The following is a 22,915-nucleotide window of genomic DNA, read 5'->3' on the forward strand; positions in this document are numbered from 1 at the left end:
GTTATAGGGAACACAGCTCAATAAGGGATCACTAGTGAGGAAAGTCCTGCGTAAAATTGAAACAAGTCAAGATATAAAGAATATTTATTTGTTATAATTGTATCTTGTTTGCATGGCATGATCTGCATTCATTTTCTCTGGTGTTTGCTCCCATTGCTGTTTCCAAGCCCGGAGAAGATGCTACGATCGACCACGATTCATTTCCTGCTAACGCTTCTTATTAAAACTGGAACTGCAGACATACTTCATACGTCAGGAAAAAAAACAGTTGACGCGGTGATATGATGTGAAACTAATTTGAAGTAATTGTCATTTCGCTCATTGTTGCCACAGAGCTGGAAGCAGGGGAACCACGTGACGTCTCTAGTGCGAAGCCTCCTGTTTGTTCAGCCAGAGAGGCAGAGAAGAAGAAAAATGGCGGCTCTAGGCGAACCCGAACGGGACGCCGGGCTAACGTTTTGAGCTTTGAAACCCTAAACAGACCCGAGGGCTCCACGGGGTTCCTGCGCCGTCGCGACCCTCACCGCTCCGGCTTTGTTGGGGGTGCCGATTTCGCTCGCGCTCGAGTCGGTTTAATCCACGCAAAAATTGGGATCGTAAAATAATATTTTTCGCCTATCATGAGAGGGAAAAGGGGCAGGCCGCCAAAACCGCTACAAACCGAGGACTCGTCCCCGGCTACGGCGCGGGGCTTGCGACCTCGGAGGAACCTGAAGCCCCGGTTCAGGGACAGCGGGGACGAGGACGCGGAGAGCCCTACGCGGGAGCCCACCAAGTCGGCGAAGAAGAGGAGAGCGGGAGCCGTCACGTCAACGCGGGGCAGGGGACGAGGTAGAGGCGGAGGCTGTGGAAGAGGAGGCAGAAGGGGCCGCGGAGGAAAGCGGGCGGCTGTGTGCAAAACCGTGGTGTACGACGACCACGAGAGCGACGAGGACGACGACGCCGTCAGTCTGCGGTCGGAGGAGGACGAGTTCGTCGAGGAGGAACCTCAGTCCGAGGAGGACGAGGCCCTCAAAGAGGAGTCCGATTGCCTTGACGATGATGTGCTGGACGAGGACGAGGAGGCGGATGATGCCAGCCACTGCACAGAGAGCAGCTTTCGGAGTCAGAGCACACACGCCAGCACCCCGGGTAAACACACGCCGTGATCGGGCCGGGGGCTCGGTGGTCGCGACGCCCAACGCCGGGGTTGGAAAACGCATCTCGAAATGCTGTTAATGACTGTTTTTAGATCCGTGCAGGAAGCAGTAAGGTTATTGTTCAAAATGGAGAATGCACACTGTATGGACACAGGCCGCAGTCTGCTCGTTAGTGCTACTGCAGGTGGATCGGTAGTTGTGCGGTGCTGTTCGGTGTCTTTGTGTCCATCGGCGTCCGTCCGCACATCGCGACAAATAATGCGCACATATTTAGAGAGTAGCCGCCAACCCCTCTTACTCGCAGTGACGTCCAGTTGCATTTAAGTTCACAACTTCGCTGCTAGCTTGCTAGCGTTAGCAAGTCAGATTAGCTCATGCTCGCGCTGTCACCCTGAGGTCCGGGCGCGAGACAACTGGACACTAAACGTTACGTTCCCATAGTTACCATCAACACCCGCTGCTTTATATATGTCACGGATATATGTAGTATTTTCTGACTGAAACTAATTCAAAACGAACACCAAAGCTAGCTAGCTAGCTAACCTAGCGCCTTGTTAGCACGTCTGTTTTATTTACACTTTGGCGGCTTTCATGTGAGTTTACCGGACAGATAAAGTCTCTAAAGTTCGGTTGAAGTGTCTCTGACTGTGTCACGCACAGAGAAGAGGTTATAACAAGTGGTCTGTCCAACATTTGCATTTAATAGTCTGCTGGACAGTTAATGTTTTGCTAGATGCTGCAGGATGAGGCAGCCTCATTGAGCCAATGGTGACAGTGGCCATGTGTTGAGCCACAGAAGCACACCAACTATGTTCTATTGTTGCTGGATTATGGAGATTTAACCAGCTGTGGGTTTGGGAATCACGCAAATAATGATTTAGAAATCGCCCTCTACACCGTATATGTAGTTACATGTTTCAAAAATATGCTTCCTAAAGATGGGATATCCTCATAAAGGCCTGACATCAGTACAGTATTTTGACTCTGTACCTCAAATTACTTCACTAATATAATATGTGTATCCTACAGGAAAGAAAAAAGTCCGGCCCCCCAGACCACGCACTCCCACCTTCGAGGAGAAGGAGATTCCTCCTCTCGAGCTTCCTGACACTTCCCAGGACCTGCTGGTGCCTAATGACGAGCTGCTCAACGCCGCCTCCATCTACGAGGTGCTGCGTAACTTCAGCACGGTGCTGCGTCTCTCCCCCTTCCGCTTCGAGGACTTCTGTGCAGCACTGGTCGGCCAGGAGCAGTGCACTTTGATAGCGGAGACCCATAACGCCCTCTTGAAGGTCATCCTACGCGAGGAGGACACCTCCAACACCACCTTCGGCCCCGCGGACCTCAAGGACAGCACCAACTCCACCCTGTACTTTATCGACGGCATGACGTGGCCCGAGGTGTTGCGGGCGTACTGCGAGAGCGACAGGGAGTACCATCACGTCCTGCCCTACCAGGAGGTGGATGAGTATCCCTACGGTCCGCTTGAAAGCAAGATCAAGGTGTTACAGTTTTTGGTGGACCAGTTCCTCGCCACCAACATCGCCCGCGAGGAGCTGATGTCCGACGGCAGCATGCAGTACGACGACCACTGCCGCGTGTGCCACCGCCTGGGCGAGCTGCTGTGCTGTGAGACCTGCTTCGCAGTCTACCACCTGGAGTGTGTGAAACCCCCGCTGGAGGAGGTTCCAGAGGACGAGTGGCAGTGTGAGATCTGTGTGGCGCACAAGGTGCCGGGTGTCACGGACAGTGTGACGGAGGTGCAGAAGAACAGGCCCTACATCCGTCAGGAGCCCATTGGATATGACCGGCATCAGAGGAAGTACTGGTTCCTCAACAGGAGGATTATTGTGTAAGTTCCACACGAATGACCTTCCTGTGAGAGCGTCTTCATTCCGTTAATTCGACATTGATAACTGACTTAATAACTATTGTGTTATTTACAAAATGCTACGATTTCCAAGGAAATCTAATTCCAAACACGCTAATCATTTTACACATGTAAAGAGAGTTGTCTTTGTATTACGTAACAATGAACATCAGGTTGACAATTGCCATATAGCAATCTCATCAAGCCTCATCGGACTGAATCATATTTAGGAAATCTGTGACCGTATATTATAAGTTCATTACCGGTTGTTTGAGTAATAGTTGTTAACCTCAATGCACCGTGGGAAATGTACTAATCATCTTACACAACATGGCACCATAGTCAGGAAGCAATAAAAAGTATAAACTATGTACTACAGACGGTTCCCTGTCCTTGACACAAAGTATGATCTTTGACCCCATTATTATTTGTATTGGTCAACAGTACCGCGGTTTGCTGCCGTGTTCAACAATCTCAGAGCATGTTCTGTTCTCACTCCGCAGGGAGGTGGACGGCGAGCAGGACAAGAGACAGATCTGGTACTACAGCACCAAGGCGCAGCTGCAGGAGCTCATGGAGCGCCTGGATCAGCAGTACTGGGAGACGGACCTCCATGCCACGCTGGAGGAGATGAAGGAAGAGGTGCAGGCCCACATGGCCATCACAGAGGACCTCACCAACAAAGCCCGCGGAAACAACAGATCCTACCTCTCTGCTGCCGACGGTACGCATAGAAATATGGATCTGGGATCGTGTCCTTAAGGGTTACCTTCTCAAACGGCGGCGTCAGGCCGCCCCGCTCGGCCGCGATGTCAGTTGAACCACTACAGTCAGCCGCTGCCTTTTGCTTTCCCGCTTCGCTCAGACATCCAGCAACTGTTTTTAGTGCCCTCGGAAAAGCTTTTAATTACCACGGCAGCCGTTTCCGTTGGTGTTTAACATGCGGCCCATATCTAGTTTTGAGTTCTCCTCGCGTGTCACCGAACTTACTGGCGCAGTGTTTTATTCGGTGGGGGGGTTACTTCTGGCATCCTGTTTCAATAGGTGTTCTCTAGCTGTTTTTAGCCGTCGTAGTGCTTTCTTCTCCTTTATCCTAAGTGATTGATTGTTTTTGTTATCTGTTAAGAGCAGGCTGCTGCCAGCGCCTCGCTCCTTCTATGTTTTTAAGATTGCTGTGACGCTTTACCTCTTTGTTCCACAAAAAACTCTGGTTGATGAACATGTTTAGATTATATCTGGAGATTTTGACCTTTTTGAGGAAACCGAAAATCCCTCTTGTTGTAACTTTCCTTTTGTTCACTGATTTATAGATATGCTAGCGCCTAAGGACAAGTTCTCGTTATGTCTGTTATTATATTTCTTGATTTATTTGTAACTTGTTAGGTAAACAGCCGCACTTTTTCGCTGGAACATGTTGGGCACCAGTTGCTGGTTAGAAGGTTTCTTTGACATTTTAGTGCGGAGAGCTGAATCGATTTAGTTAGTTTAGTTAATAACATGACATGACATGTGATAATAAACTGCTAATAAACATCAATTTGAAACTAAACTTTTTATCTTCTCACAATTTTGAAAAAGCAAATAAACGGAGATAATTCAAAATGAATGGGCCTAATTATTATTAATTAAGTAACCCTAATTATTTTTAATTACAGTGTTTGTTGGGGCTATTGGAGTTTACACTCATACTAGTTATTAGTATGAACTGTATCAATGAAAGAATTCAAACTCATTGACATGTAGAGCTAATTATTGTATTTGTCCTCATGTTTGTCTTTCTCCTTCGTTGTTTCTCGTTCAAACTTGGAAAGGCGGGCGCTTATTTTCTTACATTTGAAATAAATAAGTTCTCTTTTTTTCTTCTTCAGACGTGATTGTGGAGCAAATGAAGGTCCGGCGGGAATTGCAGGAAGCAAAGAGGCGACCTGAGGACCCGAAGCAGGAAGCGGGAGCGGGCTGTGTTAAGGCGGCGGGGGAGGACACCGCCGACGTCTCCTCGCCGCTGGACAGCGCAGAGCCCAAAGACACCGAGGACAAGGACAACGCCAGCTCAGCAGGTAAAAGACAACTTTACAGTGCAGCCGGAAATATTTCAGCGCTTCACTCTCTCTACATTTTGTTATGTTACAGAACTATAATATGTGCACAAGTATTCACAGCCTTCGCCGCGACACTCAAAAGTTGAGCCCAGCTGCATCCTGTTTCCACTGGTCATCCTTGAGATGTTTTCCCGGCTTGATTGGAGTCCACCCTGCCGCGTTCAGTTGACATGATTTAGGAAGGCACACACAAGTCCAAGGAACTGCCTGCAGACCGCAGAGTCAGAATTGTGTTGAGGCACAGATCTGGTGAAGGGCACACAGAAAATGTCTGCACTGTTGTGTGTGGCTTCAGGACAAGTGAGAGAATGTCCTTGAGTGGCCCGGCCAGAGCTCTGACTGAGCATCTCTGGAGAGATGTGAAAGTGGCCGTGCACCGACGCTCCCCAACTCACCTGATGGAACATGACATGTTCTGCAGAGACGAATGGGGGAAAAACAGCCCGGTGACAGGTGTCCCCAGCTCGTAGCATCACAGCGTAGAAGACTTGAGGCTGTAATTGTTGTCAAAAGGGCTTCAACAAAGTATTGAGAAAAGGCTGAATACTTATGACCATTTTATATTTTTGTAATAAATCATTTAAAAAAAGGATCAAGCTTTTTCCACTTTGACATTATGTGGAAAATTTGGAGGAAAAAGTAAATTTAATCCATTTTGAAATACGCCTGTAACACAACATGTGGAGAGAGAAGTTCTGTGAGTACTTTCCGGCTGCACTCCATATGCAGAGTTCTGTTCTACTCCACCCGCCATCCCCCTGATGTACCGTCTGAACAGAACACCCAGCAGCGCAGCGAGGACTCTCTGCTAGTTTGACCCCGTTGCTGCTGTCCGTCCTGTGTATGTCACACCACAGCCGCTGCGGCTCCCCCCGCTGCCGAGGACGGCGGCAGCGCGTCCGATCCCAGCACCGGCGACTCAGCCGCTGCCCCTGAAACGGAGCCCATCGGACCCAGCGGCGAGCCGCAGACCGCTCACCCAGGGAGCCAGGAGAGCGGGGAGACCCCTCCGGTGGCAAAGCAGGAGAGGACAGGTACCCTGAGCCGAAGACGCACTCGTGGTCCTCCCCGGCGCCACTTCGCCGGGCAGTAATCGCGTGCCATTCAACTCGCCGCTGCACTTCACGTGGGGCTGCGCGTCCATCTTCATCTGTCTGCTCGTCGGCACTAACCCGTAGCCCCGCCCTTTTCGCCCTGCTCATTGGCCTTGTTGGGTGGATGCATGTTCAGGCGGCACACATGTCAGTGTCTAGACGGCACGGGAAACCTAATCCGCTTCCAGGTCATTTTTTGATTGCCAGAATTGTTAGTGTTTGTTCTGTTTGGACTTCGAGATGATTGTAGGTGTTCCAGCGCTTCTATTTGTTGGCTTGTTTTCTCGTGCCTCTGCCCCGTGTGGGAGGCAGATATATTCTGTAAGACAGAGCCCAGTGTTTTCCCTGCCACCATAACAGCCCCTTTATCCGCATCTCAGTCTATTGAAGGCCTTTTTTCCCGCCATCTGCCTTCCTTGACCCGCTCTCAAGCATGACACTAAAGCTGTTGCATGCGGCGCTTCGGACACTTGCTGCATTCATTTCGTGTCTCGTGTTATGTGTTGTCCACCGCCCTTGAAAATACGCGTCTTTTTGCTAGACGACGTCCCTGGCAGCAGCTTGCACGGCGCGTCTGTCACAACCGCCTCCTTATTCTCAACGCAATTTGTGGGCATTTGGGTCGGTTCCTGCTGCTCAAACAAAAGGCCCGTCTGCCTGGAAGCCCCCCACCTGCTACCTCGTCAACAAAGGGCCGCATATACAGGACTCTCCCTCTCTCTCAACAACTCCAGTGCAGAGCTGCTGTGTTGATTTGGCCAGTGCAGCCAGTGCAGAGCTGGTTTTGCATTTTTGGAGCCTTGCCTGTGTGTAGATGGGTTTGGGTTTACAGGCCAAACTCCGCTAATGAAGCACTTACTCGTCCACCAAAGATTATATCCTGTTCATTCACACGGCGTCCATCTTTGCTCCAAGCACGTTGCTTGCAATTAATGTTGGGTTCACCCGTCTGTCCTGAAGATGTTTCTCCTTTACTGAGTCTTTCCAAACTCATCTCGTAGATGAAGCGGAGCCTACCAGCGAGGACAAGCGGCCGGACGTTTCCCAAGATCGAGCGGAGGCGAGCAGCGGCCAGGATCCAGGCCTCAGGAAACCAGAACAGCCCGACCCGGCTGATCGGTCCTCCCGCTCCTCTTTCACCAGCCAGGATGGGACAGGTAAACACGAGGCCCGTTGCTCCGGTGATAGGTGAACTTGCGCCGGCTCAAGAATTGGCGTCTCTCCCAGTCTCCGTTTGAAACCATTTGTGTCGTCTCTGAATGACAGATGAGTACACCAACAAGGTCCAGCCCGATCAGGAATCGAACAACCAGGCGTCCGCAGGCAGCAAAGAGGTGAGGCGTGTTTTTTTTCCAGCCGCAGTCTGGAACACGAGTGTTTTATTTTGTTGTTTTTATTTAAAAGAAATCAGTTTAAATACGAAATAAAAGTTGAGATCAACCTGTGTTCATAGCACCCTCTACCCTATTTAGGCAGTCAGTTCTTTATGTTGGCATAGATACTGCAACTAAAACCACTTAATACATCACAACGTGAATGTATGTTTCCCTTTTCCAGTGTTAACTGTCAAAAGTTCAGCACATCGCGTTCTTATGTCTCGTAGTTCCGTTGCGTGTAACGTTCCCTCTCCCCTGTCAGTCCTCTCCTGTGAGCTCCGAGGGCGAATCGTCGCGTCTCAGCTTCTTGAAAAGGGACCTGTCGGTGAATTTGAACAACCTGTTCAAGCTGGGTCAGGAGGGTAAATACAGGGTCTACCACAACCAGTACAGCACCAACGTCCTGGCCCTGAACAAACACCAGCACCGAGAGGACCACGACAAGAGGCGCCACCTGTCCCACAAGTTCAGCCTGACCACGGCGGCCGAGTTCAAGTGGAACGGCTCCATCTACGGCTCGCGGAGCCTGACCGTCTCCACCCTGCGTCTCACCATCATCCAGCTGGAGACCAATGTCCCCGGACCATTTATGCATCCGAACTGGGCGTCGCACAGGTACACCTCCTACCAAGTTAATCTGAAGCTCGACTTTATGATTTAGCCGCCAACTAAATATTTTAATAACGTATGCATTTGGTGAGTGATGCTTGCACTGATATGGTGAGACTTTTCTTTTAGCTTTGTGGTGCTTGTGGAAAAATATGCTTCCTTAAGCTGAGAGTATCAGTATCAGCTTGAGAAGGTTAGTTCAGTTTCTCCAAAAGACCTGGTTCCTCCAAAGGGTGAAGCTATCCCGGCTATGGCATCATATTTACCTCATGACAGCATCTTAATCCGGGCAACAAAGCCAAAGTTTGTTTCCCAAATTTTGAAAGCTATTCCTGCAAAGGTCCGTTGTGTGTGGTTAAGCGGTGAGGTCGCAGATTGCATTTGCGATATCCATCGTCTGAGAACTACGGAGGGCTTCAGGGAGCTTGGGGCTGCTGCAGAGACTGAAACATGGCAGCGTGACCCGCTCGTATGCAGAAACAAAGAGCTCATTCTAAGCCAACCAAATTCTTAGTTTCTGGGGATTATGCCCTAAAACAAACGCTAGGAATTGGTATTTAAATTCTACCAATGTACCCCCATCTCAGCCCACCAAGTCCTACATTTGCCTTATTTTAAGGATACAGATTTCATCTATTTTGTTTCTTGGAAACGCGATAATCTAGTTGAAGGTTCTAATATAACAAAGCGCTTGGGGGATAACAGCTGTTGTGCTGTTATTTCTTGTTTTAAACAGTTTGTCTCTTTTTCTAGGACCAACTGGAACAAAGCCGTGCAGATGTGCAGCAAGGCCAGGGAATTTGCTCTGGCATTGGCCATACTGGAGTGTGCCATCAAACCAGTGGTCATGTTGCCTGTGTGGAAAGATTCTCTTGGACACACAAGGTAACGCAGACTAATAGCACCAGTGTACCTTCTCAGTATACATGTTTCATTAAATATCAATAACCCAAACTTTGGTCAAAATGTCTCCAGACAATGCAGTATCTTAAAATAACATAATTAAATTCCTCCCTTAAAATAAAATACCAAATGGAAAAGTATTTCTTGGAAAAAGTACTAGAAAGGCCTTGGATATCCTTTTGTGATTGTCAGTATGAACCCTGGGGCCGAGCTCCTTCTCATGTTTCACTGCTCCAGTGAGAGTTGACCGAACAAGCAGTGAGCTCAATAATAACTTTCCTCTTTCAACGCTCCCCGTGCACCTTGCGTCATGTTAATAGCCTGTGTTTTCTCGCCTCAGGCTGCATCGCATGACGTCCATTGAGCGTGAGGAGAAGGAGAAGGGGAAAAAGCGCGAGAAAAAGCTGGAGGATGAAGAGACGCTGCAACAGGCCACTTGGGTGAAGTACACCATCCCCATCAAGCACCAGGTAAAACTACAGCGCCTCTCCCCTCCGGAGGCCACTGGAGGGGCCAGCGCTTCCCTAAATGCTCATTCAGATGTAGTCAGCTCTTTCACATTAACTAACCCCGACTTTCATCAATAACCTTTAGATAATAATCTGTTTTAGTAGTTTCTTTAGTTTAGCTAACTGTTTGAAGATGTCCCTCTTACTTGCTAATTGTTTGAACCTACTTTTTGCACACTAAATTCCACACACTCCCTGACCCGGGTCTACAAGTCTTTGATGATACTTTTCATGTGTGGTGGTTCTTCCGAGGCCTATTTCATTTTGGGCCTCCCTTCTGTGTTTTTCTACCAAGGTGTGGAAGCAGAAAGGGGAGGAGTACAGAGTGACAGGATATGGAGGCTGGAGTTGGGTCAGTAAGACTCACGTGCCGCGGTTTCTCCCAAAGCTCCCAGGGAACACAAACGTTAACTACCGCAAAGAGCTGGAGGGTAAGGGGCTAAAGTGACAATATTTCCTCAATAAATTCTCCTGCTGTTGACACAAACGGCTCATTTTATGATTTTCATTTTCTCCTCCTTCCCCGGCTGTCGTCGTAGCTAAAATGAGGAAGGAAAATGCAGCAGCTCGTACTAACAAACAGAAAAAGTTGGTGGAAAAAAAGAAGCGGGATGCTGAAAACGCACCGCATGAGGACAGTGAACAAGCATCGGCCACTGCTTCCTCTCAGGGAACTTCATCAGAGGACAACGGCAAACCTGCCACCCCGAAGGAGGAAGACCAACCGATGGAGGAGGAGGAGCAGGGAAAGAGGAAGGAAGAAGAGAAGAGTGATGATGAAAAATTGGAGGTTGATCCTGGCTCAGAAACTGCTGCTCCAAGTGGTGAGAGAGGTAAATCAGTGATTCCTGTTTTTTTCTTTTGGGCCGATGTGTGCTTCCATCATCCACTGACCTCTGTGACTCTTTGTCTTAGATAAAGCTGAAAACAATGACCCCTCCTCGCCCTCTGTGAGGGAAGAACCAATCGAGAACGTCGAACCGCCCAAGGATGAGGCGACCACTGCAAAGACCTACTATGATGTGGTGAACGTCAGCGAGGGCTTCCAGCTGCGGACGGCTTATAAGAAGAAGGTAAAGCCTTCCAAACTGGATGGGCTGTTAGAGCGGCGGGTAAAGCAGTTCACGCTGGAGGAGAAGCAGAGGCTCGAGCGGATGAGACAGGCTGCGCTGCTCTCCAAAACGCCCGCCACAAGGCCTACATCTGGAGTGAAGGCCGAAGGATCCGCGATGGGAAAACAGCAGCCAGCCGTGACCCCGTGTGTCAAAAAGGAGGAGGAGGGACTTCAAGTGAAAGACCATGTCGTTAAACAGCTCAACTTTGAGCCGGGGCAGACGGGGGTGAATGCCGACACGGATGTCAAATCGGAAACCAAGGAACCCGGCCAAAGCGAACGGGCCGAGGTCAATTCTGTGCTGGGGAACTGTGAGGAGACCGTAGCTCACAAAGAAGTGAACGGAGGACCCCCATCGGACCCTGAGCCCAACAGCAAGAACAATTGTATATCCGAGGCAATCGACGTTAAAGAGAAAACCCAGAAACCAGAGGTGGCTCGAGTGGGAGAGAATGCCATGAAACGTGGGTATGAGGAAATGGAGCAAAGTGGTGGACAGAGCTCGCAGGTGGACCAAAGCAAGACCGTGCAGGTGAACGGGAGGACTGGGGAGTCTGAGCCCAACTCGGACCCGGCCGGTCAGGACCACGGTGATCTCAAAGAGCCTGTCAAGTCTCTGATGAATGGAAACCTCTCGCAAAATGAGGTCTCCGACATATGTCACCCGCCTCCCCCAAAAGTCCCCAAATTGGAGAACCACATGAAAGGAGAGTGTCTCGGTAAGGCTGTGGATGTGGCCACGGACAGCGAGGCGACGCTACCCGCTAAGCTTCAATCCTCAAGCCCTTCTTGCCCGAACAGTAATCATGCCGACAATAACGGCAGTACCAAAGGCTTGAAGGCCTCGGACGAAAAGTCCGGTGCGGCGCCTCAAGTGGCATGCGGCGCAGCCTCCTCTGTCCCCGCCCACCCCAGCTCCAAGGCCGTCGTCCCTCAGAGGACAAAGCTTCCCATAGCCGAGCCCAAGACGCTCCCCTCACCCGGCTCCATGACGATTAGTAAGGAGTACACCACCAAAGAGCGGGTCAGCCTTCTCAGGTTCTCCAAATGCAAGAAGACCCGCTCGGGGACGGCCCTGCCGTCCTACCGCAAGTTTGTCACCAAGAGCAGCAAGAAGAGCATCTTCATCCTGCCAAACGACGACCTGAAGAGAATGGCGAGGAGGGCCGGCATCAGAGAGGTGCCCATCTTCAACTACAACGCCAAGCCCGCCCTGGACATATGGCCCTACCCTTCACCTCGGCCCACTTTTGGGATCACTTGGAGGTCGGTGACACAATTAGATATTTTTACACTGTTTGGGGAAAAAAAACATTTAGAACTGTCAATTAGTACATTCACAATAGCCACGTGTGAATCTTTTAATTACTTCAAACAATATTACGATTTGTATACTTCAACATCATATATATATATATATATATATATATATAATCTTTATTGTGCATGTAAATGGAGGTATTCGCTCTGTTACGACCCATTCAGGTACCGTCTGCAGACTGTGAGGTCGCTGGCGGGGGTCAGCCTGATGCTGAGGCTGCTGTGGGCCTGCCTGAGGTGGGACGACATGGCCGTGAAGCCCTCTGCTGCTGTAGGGACGACGCGGAAAGGTGAGGCAAAGCTCTCCACTGACATCTCACCTACTGATCGTTGACTGGCTTCGACTGAGCTTCTCTTTGGGCCTTTCATACCTTTCTTCTCCTTCTTATCAATATTACTATTTTAAAACATTGGCGTGTCCACCTTCCGGCGCTTGTCTGAGTGCCCGTAGTAATTAAAAAATGAATGGCTGCTATTTGAAAGATATTTGTGACAATACGTTTTGTTTTCAGAAACCACGGACACAGATGTCACCACAACAGAGATCATAAAACGGAGAGACGTGGGGCCTTACGGCATCCGCTCAGAGTACTGCATCAGGAAGATCATCTGTCCCCTCGGAAACAGAGACACTCCCAAAGGTAAAAACTAATGTTCCCGAAACAATGAAGGATGTGCAATGAAGAGTGCTGTTCTTTTTACCAAAAGGACCAGGATTGATTCTTGGAAGATTTCTAGCATTCGTTTGAAGTGTCTTTTATTATAACACAGTTGGTTTCTCTTTTCCTGTGAGTAGAAACCCCGACTCCACAGAGGAAAGGCCTGCGCTCAAGCGCCTTGAGGCCAAAGAAGCACGAGCCTGCCAAGCCCACTGGGCCCGTAGCGGTGGAGACTTGGGTGGCTGAAGAGGACCTGGAGCTGTGGGAGATCAGAGCTTTTGCCGAAAGGTGAGGAAGACGCCTCTCAGAAACACTGGGTTAATCTGATCGGGCCTTGGTTCACCCGTTTTTTTCTTGCTATTACAGACTCGAAAGGGAGAAGTCGCAGGGCATCGATCCCTCCAAGTCTGGCGGTAGCCTGAAGACAGCCGAGGAAGTCAAGGCCCATCTGGAGAATCAGCTGAAACAGGCCAGGCTTGCAGCCCAGCAGGTGAGTACACCTCTACACTGGGGCTGTCAAAATTACTCAAAAAGGACGTTCAAATATTCGCTTTAAAAAAAGACAGATATTCGAATATATTCGGTTGCGCATTAGACACGTCAATAACAGGACAAATTAATACAAGACATAACTACTTGTATGGGTAATTCATTTAAGTTTAAACCTATTTAACAACATATTACCTGCACAAAAATAAATAAATTATCTAACTGCCAAGACCGCAGATCTCTCTCTCTCGCACCACCGCGCTCTCTGCGCACATGAATGACAACAATAAACAAATGCAGATGCTGATCAAGAGTTTTGTGCAAGCAATTTAAGGTCGCAATTCTTGTCCCAAATACGTCAGGCTTCATTCAGTGATTCAGCACCGACAGCCGTCTAGCAGCCGTCTAGTCTATTTTATTCGTGCGATATACAGTCAGTAGTCAGGCGCGCGCCCACCCGCAGACAGTCACGCTGCTGTTTTTTTTTTTTTTTTTACATTCGAATAGTTGTTTTCAACTACTATTCGAATATATATTCGAATATAGAATATTCGTTGACAGCCCTACTGTACACACACAGTTATCTGTTCTTCCTGTTTAATTAGATGTGCTATTCTCTAAATGTCTGAAATGTTTTGACAGAAACGTCTGGAGCAGCAGAGACCCAGTACACCCGCCGGCGCTCTCACAACAACCACCACCTCGGCCAGCACTCCCAGCACGCCGGCGTCCATGGGCCAGAGGACCGGTCAGGTCACACCCGGAGCTAAGATGGTCCTGGCCTCCAAACTGGGCTCTCCGGTCTCCTTTCAGCAAGACAAGAACTTCCATCAGTCTTTTGCTTCCTGGATCAAGCAGGGTCAGAACAACAACAACAACAGCTCAGGTATGATTTGAATGATTCATAGCTCATTCTGATTTGAACCAGAAATCCTACATAAAATGTTGAGCGCGTTCTCATCCGTCATGTGGATGAGGAGGACAGAAAAACACATTTTGTCACAAGACACACTTTGATGTTTTTTCATTTTTTGTTTAAACATTGGCACAACTCTGCACAACTGTGTATCTTTTCCACATTAGTAACTGCAATAGGCCTGAATTAAATGACACTGGCTCGTGGTGTCCACTTTCCCCCCTGTTAGAGCTGAATCTTTCATTGCATTTTTTTAAATGGACACAGGAAAGCCTTTGTCTAATCCCAAATTTAAACAATAATCCCAATTTGAAAATACCAGCCACTTGGTTGACTGGAACTCTCCAGTGTACACCACAGCCGTTGGCTGGCTATGGCAGGGGTCCCCGTGGGTACGCGTGACCACAGGTGGCATGGTGTGTCTTGCAGCCTCTGTTGGCTCGGTGACCACCGAGGCTGGCGGCGGCATCGCCGCCTCCGCGCAAACCTTCCAGCTCGCTGGCAGCTCAGTGACGGTGGCTGGTCAGGTCCTCGCCGCCAAACTCCTGCTCGCCGCTAACAGCAAGATTGTCACGCTCAACATGCCCACCGCAGAAGGAGGTAGGGAGCACTGGTGTCATCATCCATTGCCGCTGGTTTGTGCGTACGCGTGCTAAATCCATTGGCGCTGAGCATGGATGATGTTTTTTTTTTTTTTTTTAAACACCGAAGAGCTTTCCTAACTTAAAATTGGGTTTCAGTTTTTATGTTTTATAATCATGTAGTTCTCCCATGAGATGGATTGTGATTTATTTTTTTACTATTGCTTTGGTGCTGTTCCCCACACACGGTGCATGCCTCGTGGCTTCTTGTCATCTTTAACCTGCGTCTCTCTGCATGTATCTCGTGTATATCTGCTTCTTTCCTTACGTAATCCTTCTTCTCGACAGGCGTAGTCCAGCAGAAAGTTGTAGGCATCTTTCCCTCCGGTCCCCCTGCAAACCTTAGGACGTACAGCACACTGCACCCTACGACTGGCAACCTCAACATCAGAGCCAGCACCTCCTCGACCACCCAGCAGCAGGTATTTTGCCTTTCCCCTCATCCTCTTCACTTTAGTCTTCAAGCTAGGGAAAATTAATTAATATTAATGGCAATCAGTAATGATCTGACCTTTTCGGCTCTTGTGTTCCAGGCCGTCACAGCAGGTGGTCAAATGCAGCCTGTCTCAACCCCCACCCCGTCTACCACCGGCACAGCAATGGCCAAAGGTACAGCCTTCGCTCAGCCAGGTGTTCTGTCTGACTGATCATTTCAAATGACTGTCTTCATTCTCTTTTGGCTGAACATTCTTACTCCTCACCCTCTAGGACAACCTCAGCCGGCTGCAACACAGGCGGGTCCTGCCTCTACACCTGTGACTGCGGCTCAGAGGGCAGCTGGTGCTGCTCCTGGACAGTCGCCTGTAGCTTCCTCCCAGCCCAACAGACCACAGCAGGGTCAAGTTAAACTCACTATGGCCCAGCTGATGCAGCTGACACAGGGTGCTCAGGTGAGGGCACATTCATTTTTCTCTAAATGTCCTTTACCTCCCCAATAAAAGATTTTCTTATCATATGATTTTAAGTCTTAAAATGTGTTGCGCTTCTCTGGTTAGCTAAAGACTTCTCTCTTTTTTTCCCCCCAACTCTACAGGGTGGAAACCCAGGTCTGACGGTGGTGATCCAGGGCCAGGGCCAAACCCAGGGACAGCTGCAGATCATCCCGCAAGGCGTAACCGTCATTCCTGTTCCCGGCCAGCAGCTAATGCAGGCGGCCATGCCCAACGGCCAGGTCCAGCGCTTCCTCTTCACTCCCATCTCCTCGTCCTCGTCAGCTGCCCCTGCAGCACCCGCTCAAGCCCCTCAACCCCAAACATCAACAGCGACTCAAGCCACGACCCCTGCGCAAGTCCAGACGACTCCCTCGGGCCCAGCGCCAACCCAAATGCCTGCTCCTGTACCCGCCCCTCTACTCGCCCCTGTACCTCCCCTGGCGCAAATGCCCAGCTTAGCTCCCACAGTCCCTGTGCAAACCCAAGTTACAGCCGCTGCCACCGCTGCACAATCTCAAATATCCACTCCCGTGCCCCCTCTGCCTCAGGTTGCAGCCCAGGCCTCGAGACAAGTTGTATCCTCCGCACCAGCCTCTGTTCCCGCACAACCACAAGTAGCACGATCTGTGCCTTCCCCGGCACAAAATTCGGCTTCAACCCCCACACAAACGCTCACTGCAGGCTCAGTCCCTGCTCAAGCCCCGGCTGCGGCATCCCTCCCGGGACATGTTACGCCTCAAGCCCAGATCCAGACCCATGCCTTCAGCCCCGCCCCTTCGTCTGCCCCGGTCTCAGTCATGCCAGTCGCCCAAGTTGGCGCCACCACAGCCGCCGCTGACTCTTCCCAAATGCCCACTTCTACCTCTCTCCCATCGCCGGTCCAAGTTCCGACGCCAGCTCCTGCTCCCGTCGTAGCTGTGGCGTCCTCCCATATCACTGTCCCGTCCCCGGCCAGAGCTCTCACCCAAATCCAGGCCACAGCCCTGATTCCCCCTCATGCTGCTGTGGCCAACGCTGTGGTCACACCAGTCACCGCCACCTTTACAACACCCTCAGTGCCAGGTAAAGAACCCAAAACAGCACCACACATCGCCAGCATCCTGTCTTTGTCCTTGTCTATATAAGAACGTTGACTCTTTATGCATTGCTTATTGGTACTTCTCTTTCCTTTTTGTAGCTCTGACGGAGCAGAGGGCAGCTCAGCCCCAGGTCTGGACTCCGTCCTCATCTCAAGCTCAGACTCCAGTTCAGCCAGCTCAGCAGGCTGCAGCTCCATTGCAGACACCCGTCCTGGCCACTGTACCCGCCTCTTCGTCAGCTTCCATGCATTCATCCCCCGTTACCCCTCTGCCTCAGGCGGCTCTTCCTCCTCCAGCTCCAGGGCACGTCCAGCACCCTACTGTGGTATCCGTGCAGCAGGTGTCTCAAATCCCAGTCTCTGCAGTGCAGGTTCGTATGGGATTACCAGTCTCTTCTGTCGTTACCGCGGTCAGACCTGCGCAGCCTCAGCTCCAGCCACAAACCCACGCTCAACTTCAGCCGCAGCGGCAGGCCCAGATCCGTGCACAGATTCAGGTCCAACAGACTGCTCACGGCCAAAGCCACCCGCAGGTCCGAGTTCAGCTTCAACCACAACAGCAACCAATCCAGGCCCAAGCGCCGCCCATTGCTCAAAATCAACCTCAGGTGCAGTTTGTGTCCCAAACCCCAAACCAAACGTTGCCCCAGCCCCAGGTCCAGCTTCAAACAAGGGTGCAGCCTCAGTACCATCCGCAGGTACAGGCTTCATTTCAAACACAGTCTCACGCCCTAACCCCAACTCAGCCCCAGGTCACAGCTCAGGCCCAAACTCCGCTACAGCCCCAGATTCAAACCCAACTCCATCCCCAAGTTCAGGTCCAGTTCCAGCAACAAAGCCACGTTCACCCACAACCACAGACCCTACAGCAAGCCCAGGTCCAAACCCAGCCCCAGTTTCAAGTCCAGTCTCAGCAGCTGGCGCAGGTACAGCAGCAGCTTCAGGTCCAACCCCAAGTCCAAGCTAAGCTCCAAGTCCAATTCCAGCCCCAGAGTCAAACTCAAGTTCAAACACAGCCTCAGCTTCAGGTCCAGTCTCCTATCAGGCATCAGCTTATCACCGTTCCAGGCCTCCAGCAGCCTGTCCAGCTGCTCTCGGCTCTGCCACCCCACGTTGCTGCTCAGATCCAAGCCCAGATCCAGGCACAGCAGCAGGGTGGCACGGTTCCCCAGCAGATCAAACTGCAGCTGCCAATCCAGATCCAGCAGACAGGGGGGCAAATCCAGGCCCACCAAATCCAGAACATGGTGACCATACAGACACCAGCAAGCGTCCAGGAGCAGCTCCAACGGTTACAGCAGCAGCAGCAACAACAGCAGCAGCAGCAACAACAACAACAACAACAACAACAGCAGCAGCAGCAGCAGCAGCAACAACAACAAAAACCAAAGAAGAAGAAACACCAGGATGTTAAAAGGGAACAAAAAGAGCAGAATCTGCAGGCCGTTAGCCCCGGGGATGGAATCCAAAAGCAGGTGAGACAAAAAGGGAAAACGTGAGTGATTTATTTCTGAAAGCATCTGAACACTTTTAATATTAACAAAAATGTTTTTGTTGTCAGGTGGCCGTGAAGCAGAACGCCGCGGCGGAGCAGCTGAAACAGAGGAAGAGCCTGGCTGCAGCGGAGCGAGAGGAGAACCAGAGGTCTGGGGCTTAATAAACACTGACATGTAGGGGATGTTGGGACGGCAGTGTCTCCGCTCTCGTGGTCCATGTGTCCTGAACTATAAATGTTTGCAATTGCCTCCCCCGTGAACGCCGATGACGCCCTCCTCTCTTTTCAGAATGATCGTGTGCAACCAGGTGATGAAGTTCATCCTCGACAAGATCGAGAAGGACGAGAAGCAGGCGGCGAAGAAGAAGAAGAAGGAGGAGGTGGTGGAGCAGAAACGCTCCAAGCAGAACGCCACCAAGCTGACGGCGCTGCTCTACAAGCACAAGGAGCAGCTGAAGGCGGAGATCCTGAAGAAGAGGGCCCTGCTGGACAAGGAGCTGCAGCTGCAAGTACAGGTTAGCGCTCGATCTGCCTCCAAGCGAGCGGTGTTGTAAGGTGCAGCGTTTGAGGACGTCAGCGACGCTGAGCATAACATAACATGTGTTGCCTCCTCCTCAGGAGGAGCTGAAGCGGGACCTGGCCAGACTACAAAAAGAGAAGGAGAAGGCCAGAGTGGCCATCACTCAGGCCGCTGCGGCGACAGTCAAGGCGGCCGCGTCTCACTCCTCCCATCCCTCTCACGCCACACATCCCTCTCACGGCCCCCGCGCGGCGACCTCGCCGTCCTCGTCCCACAAACGCAAGAGGGAAGAGGAGCGGGACAAAGAGCGGAGCAAAGACAGGGACAGACACCACGACAAGGACAAGCATCACAACAAGGACAAGAAGCGGGACAGAGACAAGGAACGAGACCGATGTAAGGACCGAGACAAAGAGAGAGACGGGGATCGGGAGAAGGAGCGCGAGCGGGACAGACATCGAGACAAAGACAATGACCATGACAAGGACCTAGACAGAGACAGAGAGATTCACGGAGATTCCATATCCAAACACAAGAAGAAGAAGAAGCTGTCTTCTACCTCAAAGGATCCCAAGAAGGACACCAAATTGTACTGCGTCTGCAAGACGGCCTACGACGAGTCAAAGTAAGTGATGACACACAAGATGCACGAGTGGCGCCACCGCGACAATTTAAGTGAGACACCCACTAACGGCCGTGTTCCCTCAGGTTCTACATCGGGTGCGACCTGTGCTCCAACTGGTTCCACGGCGCGTGCGTCGGCATCACAGAGAAGGAGGCCAAGAAGCTGGAGGACTTTGTGTGCAACGACTGCAAGCGCGGCCAGGAGGGAGCGAGCAACGAGGAGTTGTACTGCATCTGCCGGACGCCGTACGACGAATCGCAGTAAGGCGCCTCGCGCCCGCGGCGCGCCGTCCACGCCGCGCAATGCCAAGCGCTTGGTTAGCGCGCTAAACCGGGCCGTGTTCCACTCTCACCCACAGATTCTACATCGGCTGCGACCGCTGCCAGAACTGGTACCACGGGCGCTGCGTGGGCATCCTGCAGAGCGAGGCCACCCACATCGACGTGTACGTCTGCCCACAGTGTCAGTCGACGGAAGACGCCATGACGGTCCTCACGCCACTCACCGACAAGGACTACGAGGGGTTGAAAAGAATATTACGCTCGTTACAGGTATGGAACCGGTTGGTCAGGATGTCCATTATAAGTCAGAGAAAACAACAAGTGAATATCTGCTTGAACAATGAACGGTAAAGCAACTGGCTTTTTCATGTTACCCTGTTTTGTGTTTATGTGTAACTAGTAGTGGAACTTATGTGGGAAACAAAATCCGTCGGTTTTTAATCCTGCCATTTATAAAAATCCATCATACTTTTAACCATCGATGGTGGAGACTTGGTGTGTGTGAATGAAATTTAAAAGGATGTTGGCGGTAGTATCCTCTTTTTACAGCTTCCCCTCCCCTGTAATGATCTATGTAACCCAGCTGATATTTTAAACTGTTCTCATTGTTTTATAAAAGGTCCGGAACAGTGTAAAAATATATTAAATTCAGGATTTTATTATGCTACAGTTTTTGGGCTTGAGGCGTAACATGTCCCGGGAGGGATGGAGGGCTTGAGGAGGGACTGTTTTTCTGGGATTGAGAGTGTGTTCTGTAAGCGTTTTGTGTTGTTTCATCAGTCTCACAAAATGGCGTGGCCTTTCCTCGAACCCGTGGCTCCCAACGACGCGCCCGATTATTACCGCGTCATCAAGGAGCCAATGGGTAAGAACACATCACAGCCGCTGTTTGTTGAAGATTTTGTCCCGCCTCCTATTTAAAGAACAATCACGTGACTCTCTTTCCCTTGTAGACTTTTCCACAATGGAAACCCGCCTGCAGAAGCGGCATTACCACAAGCTCACCGAGTTTGTGGCCGACGTGACCAAAATCTTCGACAACTGTCGCTATTACAACCCCAACGACACGCCGTTCTTTCAGTGCGCCGAGCAGCTGGAAGCCTTCTTTGTACAGAAGCTCAAAGGTTTCAAAGCGAGCAGGTAAGGCAAGCCCCCACAGACCCCCCCCCCCCCTCACCCTGCTGTGCAGACTCTCCGGCTGTCCCAAGTTCCTCTCCGCGCTGTGAAGCTGCGACTTGGCTGTCATGTTGGTCGCTTTCTTGTTTTATGCAGCTTTGCAGCCCTTCATTCCCTTTTGTTTTATGCCACCAGCATGTGTAGCAGGTGTCATTTTCGCAGTAGAACGTGCGGCGCTCCATGTAGCGTAGAGAAGGCTTTAAACCGTCGCTGTTGCTTCGGCCGCACTAAAACCAACAGCTGTCAAGCTTTAAGACGTCACGTCCGATGTCTTCACAGAACGCCGTGTTACATCTACACCGTGTGTCATCTCGCATTTCTGTCTGTTCACTTGTTTGCTGCATGCCTTTTTGATTTATGCCATCCCATTTTTCTTCTTTCTTGCAGATTGTCAGATTCTTAAGTGGGCCAGTCTAGCTGGAGTCTGGACAGGATGCTGGGGTCTCTAGTAATAATGAAATGGGAACTTTCTATTTCCAGAACAGCAAAAAAAAAAAAATCTGTTGATAAAGAAAACAAAAACACCAATTGTGCTTTCATGTAAAATTCCACCCATTTAACATTTTTTGGTTACCATATTGACATTCAGTCCAATCCCAATGGCAGCCACATTGACATGCATTTACTGATGTATTTGAGGAACAAGCGTTCTCATCATTTCCTTTAAATCTGGCCCTTATTGGTCAGTCCATTGTGTTTTCAGTGAGGTTTTAAATACATTTTAGTTCCTAACTTGTATTTGATTTTCTGTCATGCATCGGAGTTGGATAGGATAAAGCAATGACCTTGCCTGAAATTACAAAAAAAACCATATAAAAAGCTGCATATTTTATTATTAGAGATATTTATGAGAAGTTCTGTATGTTACATCCATTGTTTCGTTTGTTTGAGCTGGTGTTAAGGTGGTTGTCTTGAATGTACATACTTTTTATCATGTACAGCGGTTGTAAGATTTATGTTTGAATGTTTTTACTAAGACTAATGAAGCAAATCCCTTTTTAGATAGTATTATTTTATGGGACTAAAAAAAATGTAATACACAGTTCCTCGCCTCACAAAGCAACCTCAGCTTGTAGTTGTTCCTTCCACTAATAATGGCATTCCCAGTGAATTACACCAACGCGGCTGCAGGACCATCTGCAGACATCTTTGCATCCACTGTCTTTTTGTCGAGATGTCGCAAACTGCGAAGACCTCTCAACTCCCTCCTCCTCCCCTCTCTCCGCATTCTGTAGGTCTCATAACAACAAGCTACAGTGCTCGTCAGCCTCTTAGGAAGCGCCGCACGTTGCTCAGACAAAATGCACTTGAACTGAACTGTAGCCGCGTGACTGCGTCCGCGCCGCCGACGGGCGGTGCAACCAGCACTGCTGCTCTCGCAGAGGTGTTCAGGCAGAGCCGCTCACTTCAGCGCTAAGGGACCTTTTTGTTTAGTTTAGTTTTTTTGGGGGGGACCTGTCGTCATCAAAGGGTACTGTACTGAGGCATTTCAGAACAAAGGTTTACCTCGCAGAAAAAAGACTCTTTATGCTTTCATATTTCCATGTTTATTCCATCACGTCCAATGAGAAATAGAAAATGAAGTAGAATGGAGTTTATCTGAGCATAATGTATCAATGGGTTCTCTTCGAAATTTTGGATATCACAGTGGAACTTTTTTTTTTTTTTTTTTTCCTTTCCCACTTCCCCTCATTGTTTAGTCTGAAGTGGCATGGAAGAGAGTTGTGCTAAATATCTGGACACCAGTAGTCTGCTTGGTTAAACTTCTATAACCTGAAACTATAGTAACATGCTGTTCTGAATGGATTGCTCTGCAGTAGTGGATGACTGAGAAGGATGAAGCAACATATTGGAAGGTCCTGCCCTGTTTGTAAAAAAAGAAAAAAAAGGAAAAAAGAAGAAAAAAAATGTAATTTTGACTTGATTTCTTTTTCTTTTTTTGTATTACATTCGAAGAAATATTGATGTATATGGAACTTAATAAAAATGAAATGTTTATTTTCCTTGTGTGTTTGTGGCAGGTGGAGATTCAACATATAATAACGCTTTAAAAACATAGATGTAAACTAT

General features: G+C 49.8%; 1 protein-coding gene across 6 annotated transcripts; it reads left to right on the forward strand.

Moving 5' to 3' along the window:
• The first annotated feature begins 267 nt into the window (after positions 1 to 267).
• Positions 268 to 22,843, forward strand: bptf (bromodomain PHD finger transcription factor). 6 transcript variants are annotated; one of them, XM_040190497.2, is made up of 32 exons: positions 305 to 1,131; positions 2,169 to 2,991; positions 3,513 to 3,733; positions 4,878 to 5,066; positions 5,966 to 6,142; positions 7,204 to 7,359; positions 7,469 to 7,536; positions 7,841 to 8,193; positions 8,941 to 9,072; positions 9,431 to 9,560; positions 9,895 to 10,030; positions 10,139 to 10,432; positions 10,515 to 11,979; positions 12,199 to 12,323; positions 12,546 to 12,674; positions 12,830 to 12,980; positions 13,059 to 13,182; positions 13,824 to 14,067; positions 14,527 to 14,697; positions 15,027 to 15,160; positions 15,272 to 15,347; positions 15,447 to 15,628; positions 15,772 to 16,732; positions 16,848 to 18,223; positions 18,310 to 18,392; positions 18,533 to 18,758; positions 18,862 to 19,388; positions 19,472 to 19,648; positions 19,747 to 19,939; positions 20,450 to 20,534; positions 20,623 to 20,809; positions 21,233 to 22,843. In XM_040190497.2, the coding sequence occupies exons 1-32, from the start codon at positions 621 to 623 to the stop codon at positions 21,246 to 21,248; spliced, it is 9,822 nt and encodes a 3,273-aa protein (XP_040046431.2). In that variant the 5' UTR covers positions 305 to 620; the 3' UTR covers positions 21,249 to 22,843. The 6 variants fall into 6 exon arrangements, with proteins under 6 accessions (XP_077940721.1, XP_040046433.2, XP_040046431.2 ...); XM_040190496.2 differs by having other exon boundaries at positions 22,081 to 22,843; XM_078084595.1 differs by lacking the exon at positions 14,527 to 14,697 and having other exon boundaries at positions 268 to 1,131.
• Positions 22,844 to 22,915: the final 72 nt, after the last annotated feature.

The sequence above is a fragment of the Gasterosteus aculeatus genome, chromosome 11, assembly GCF_964276395.1.
Source record: "Gasterosteus aculeatus chromosome 11, fGasAcu3.hap1.1, whole genome shotgun sequence".
NCBI lineage: Eukaryota > Metazoa > Chordata > Actinopteri > Perciformes > Gasterosteidae > Gasterosteus > Gasterosteus aculeatus.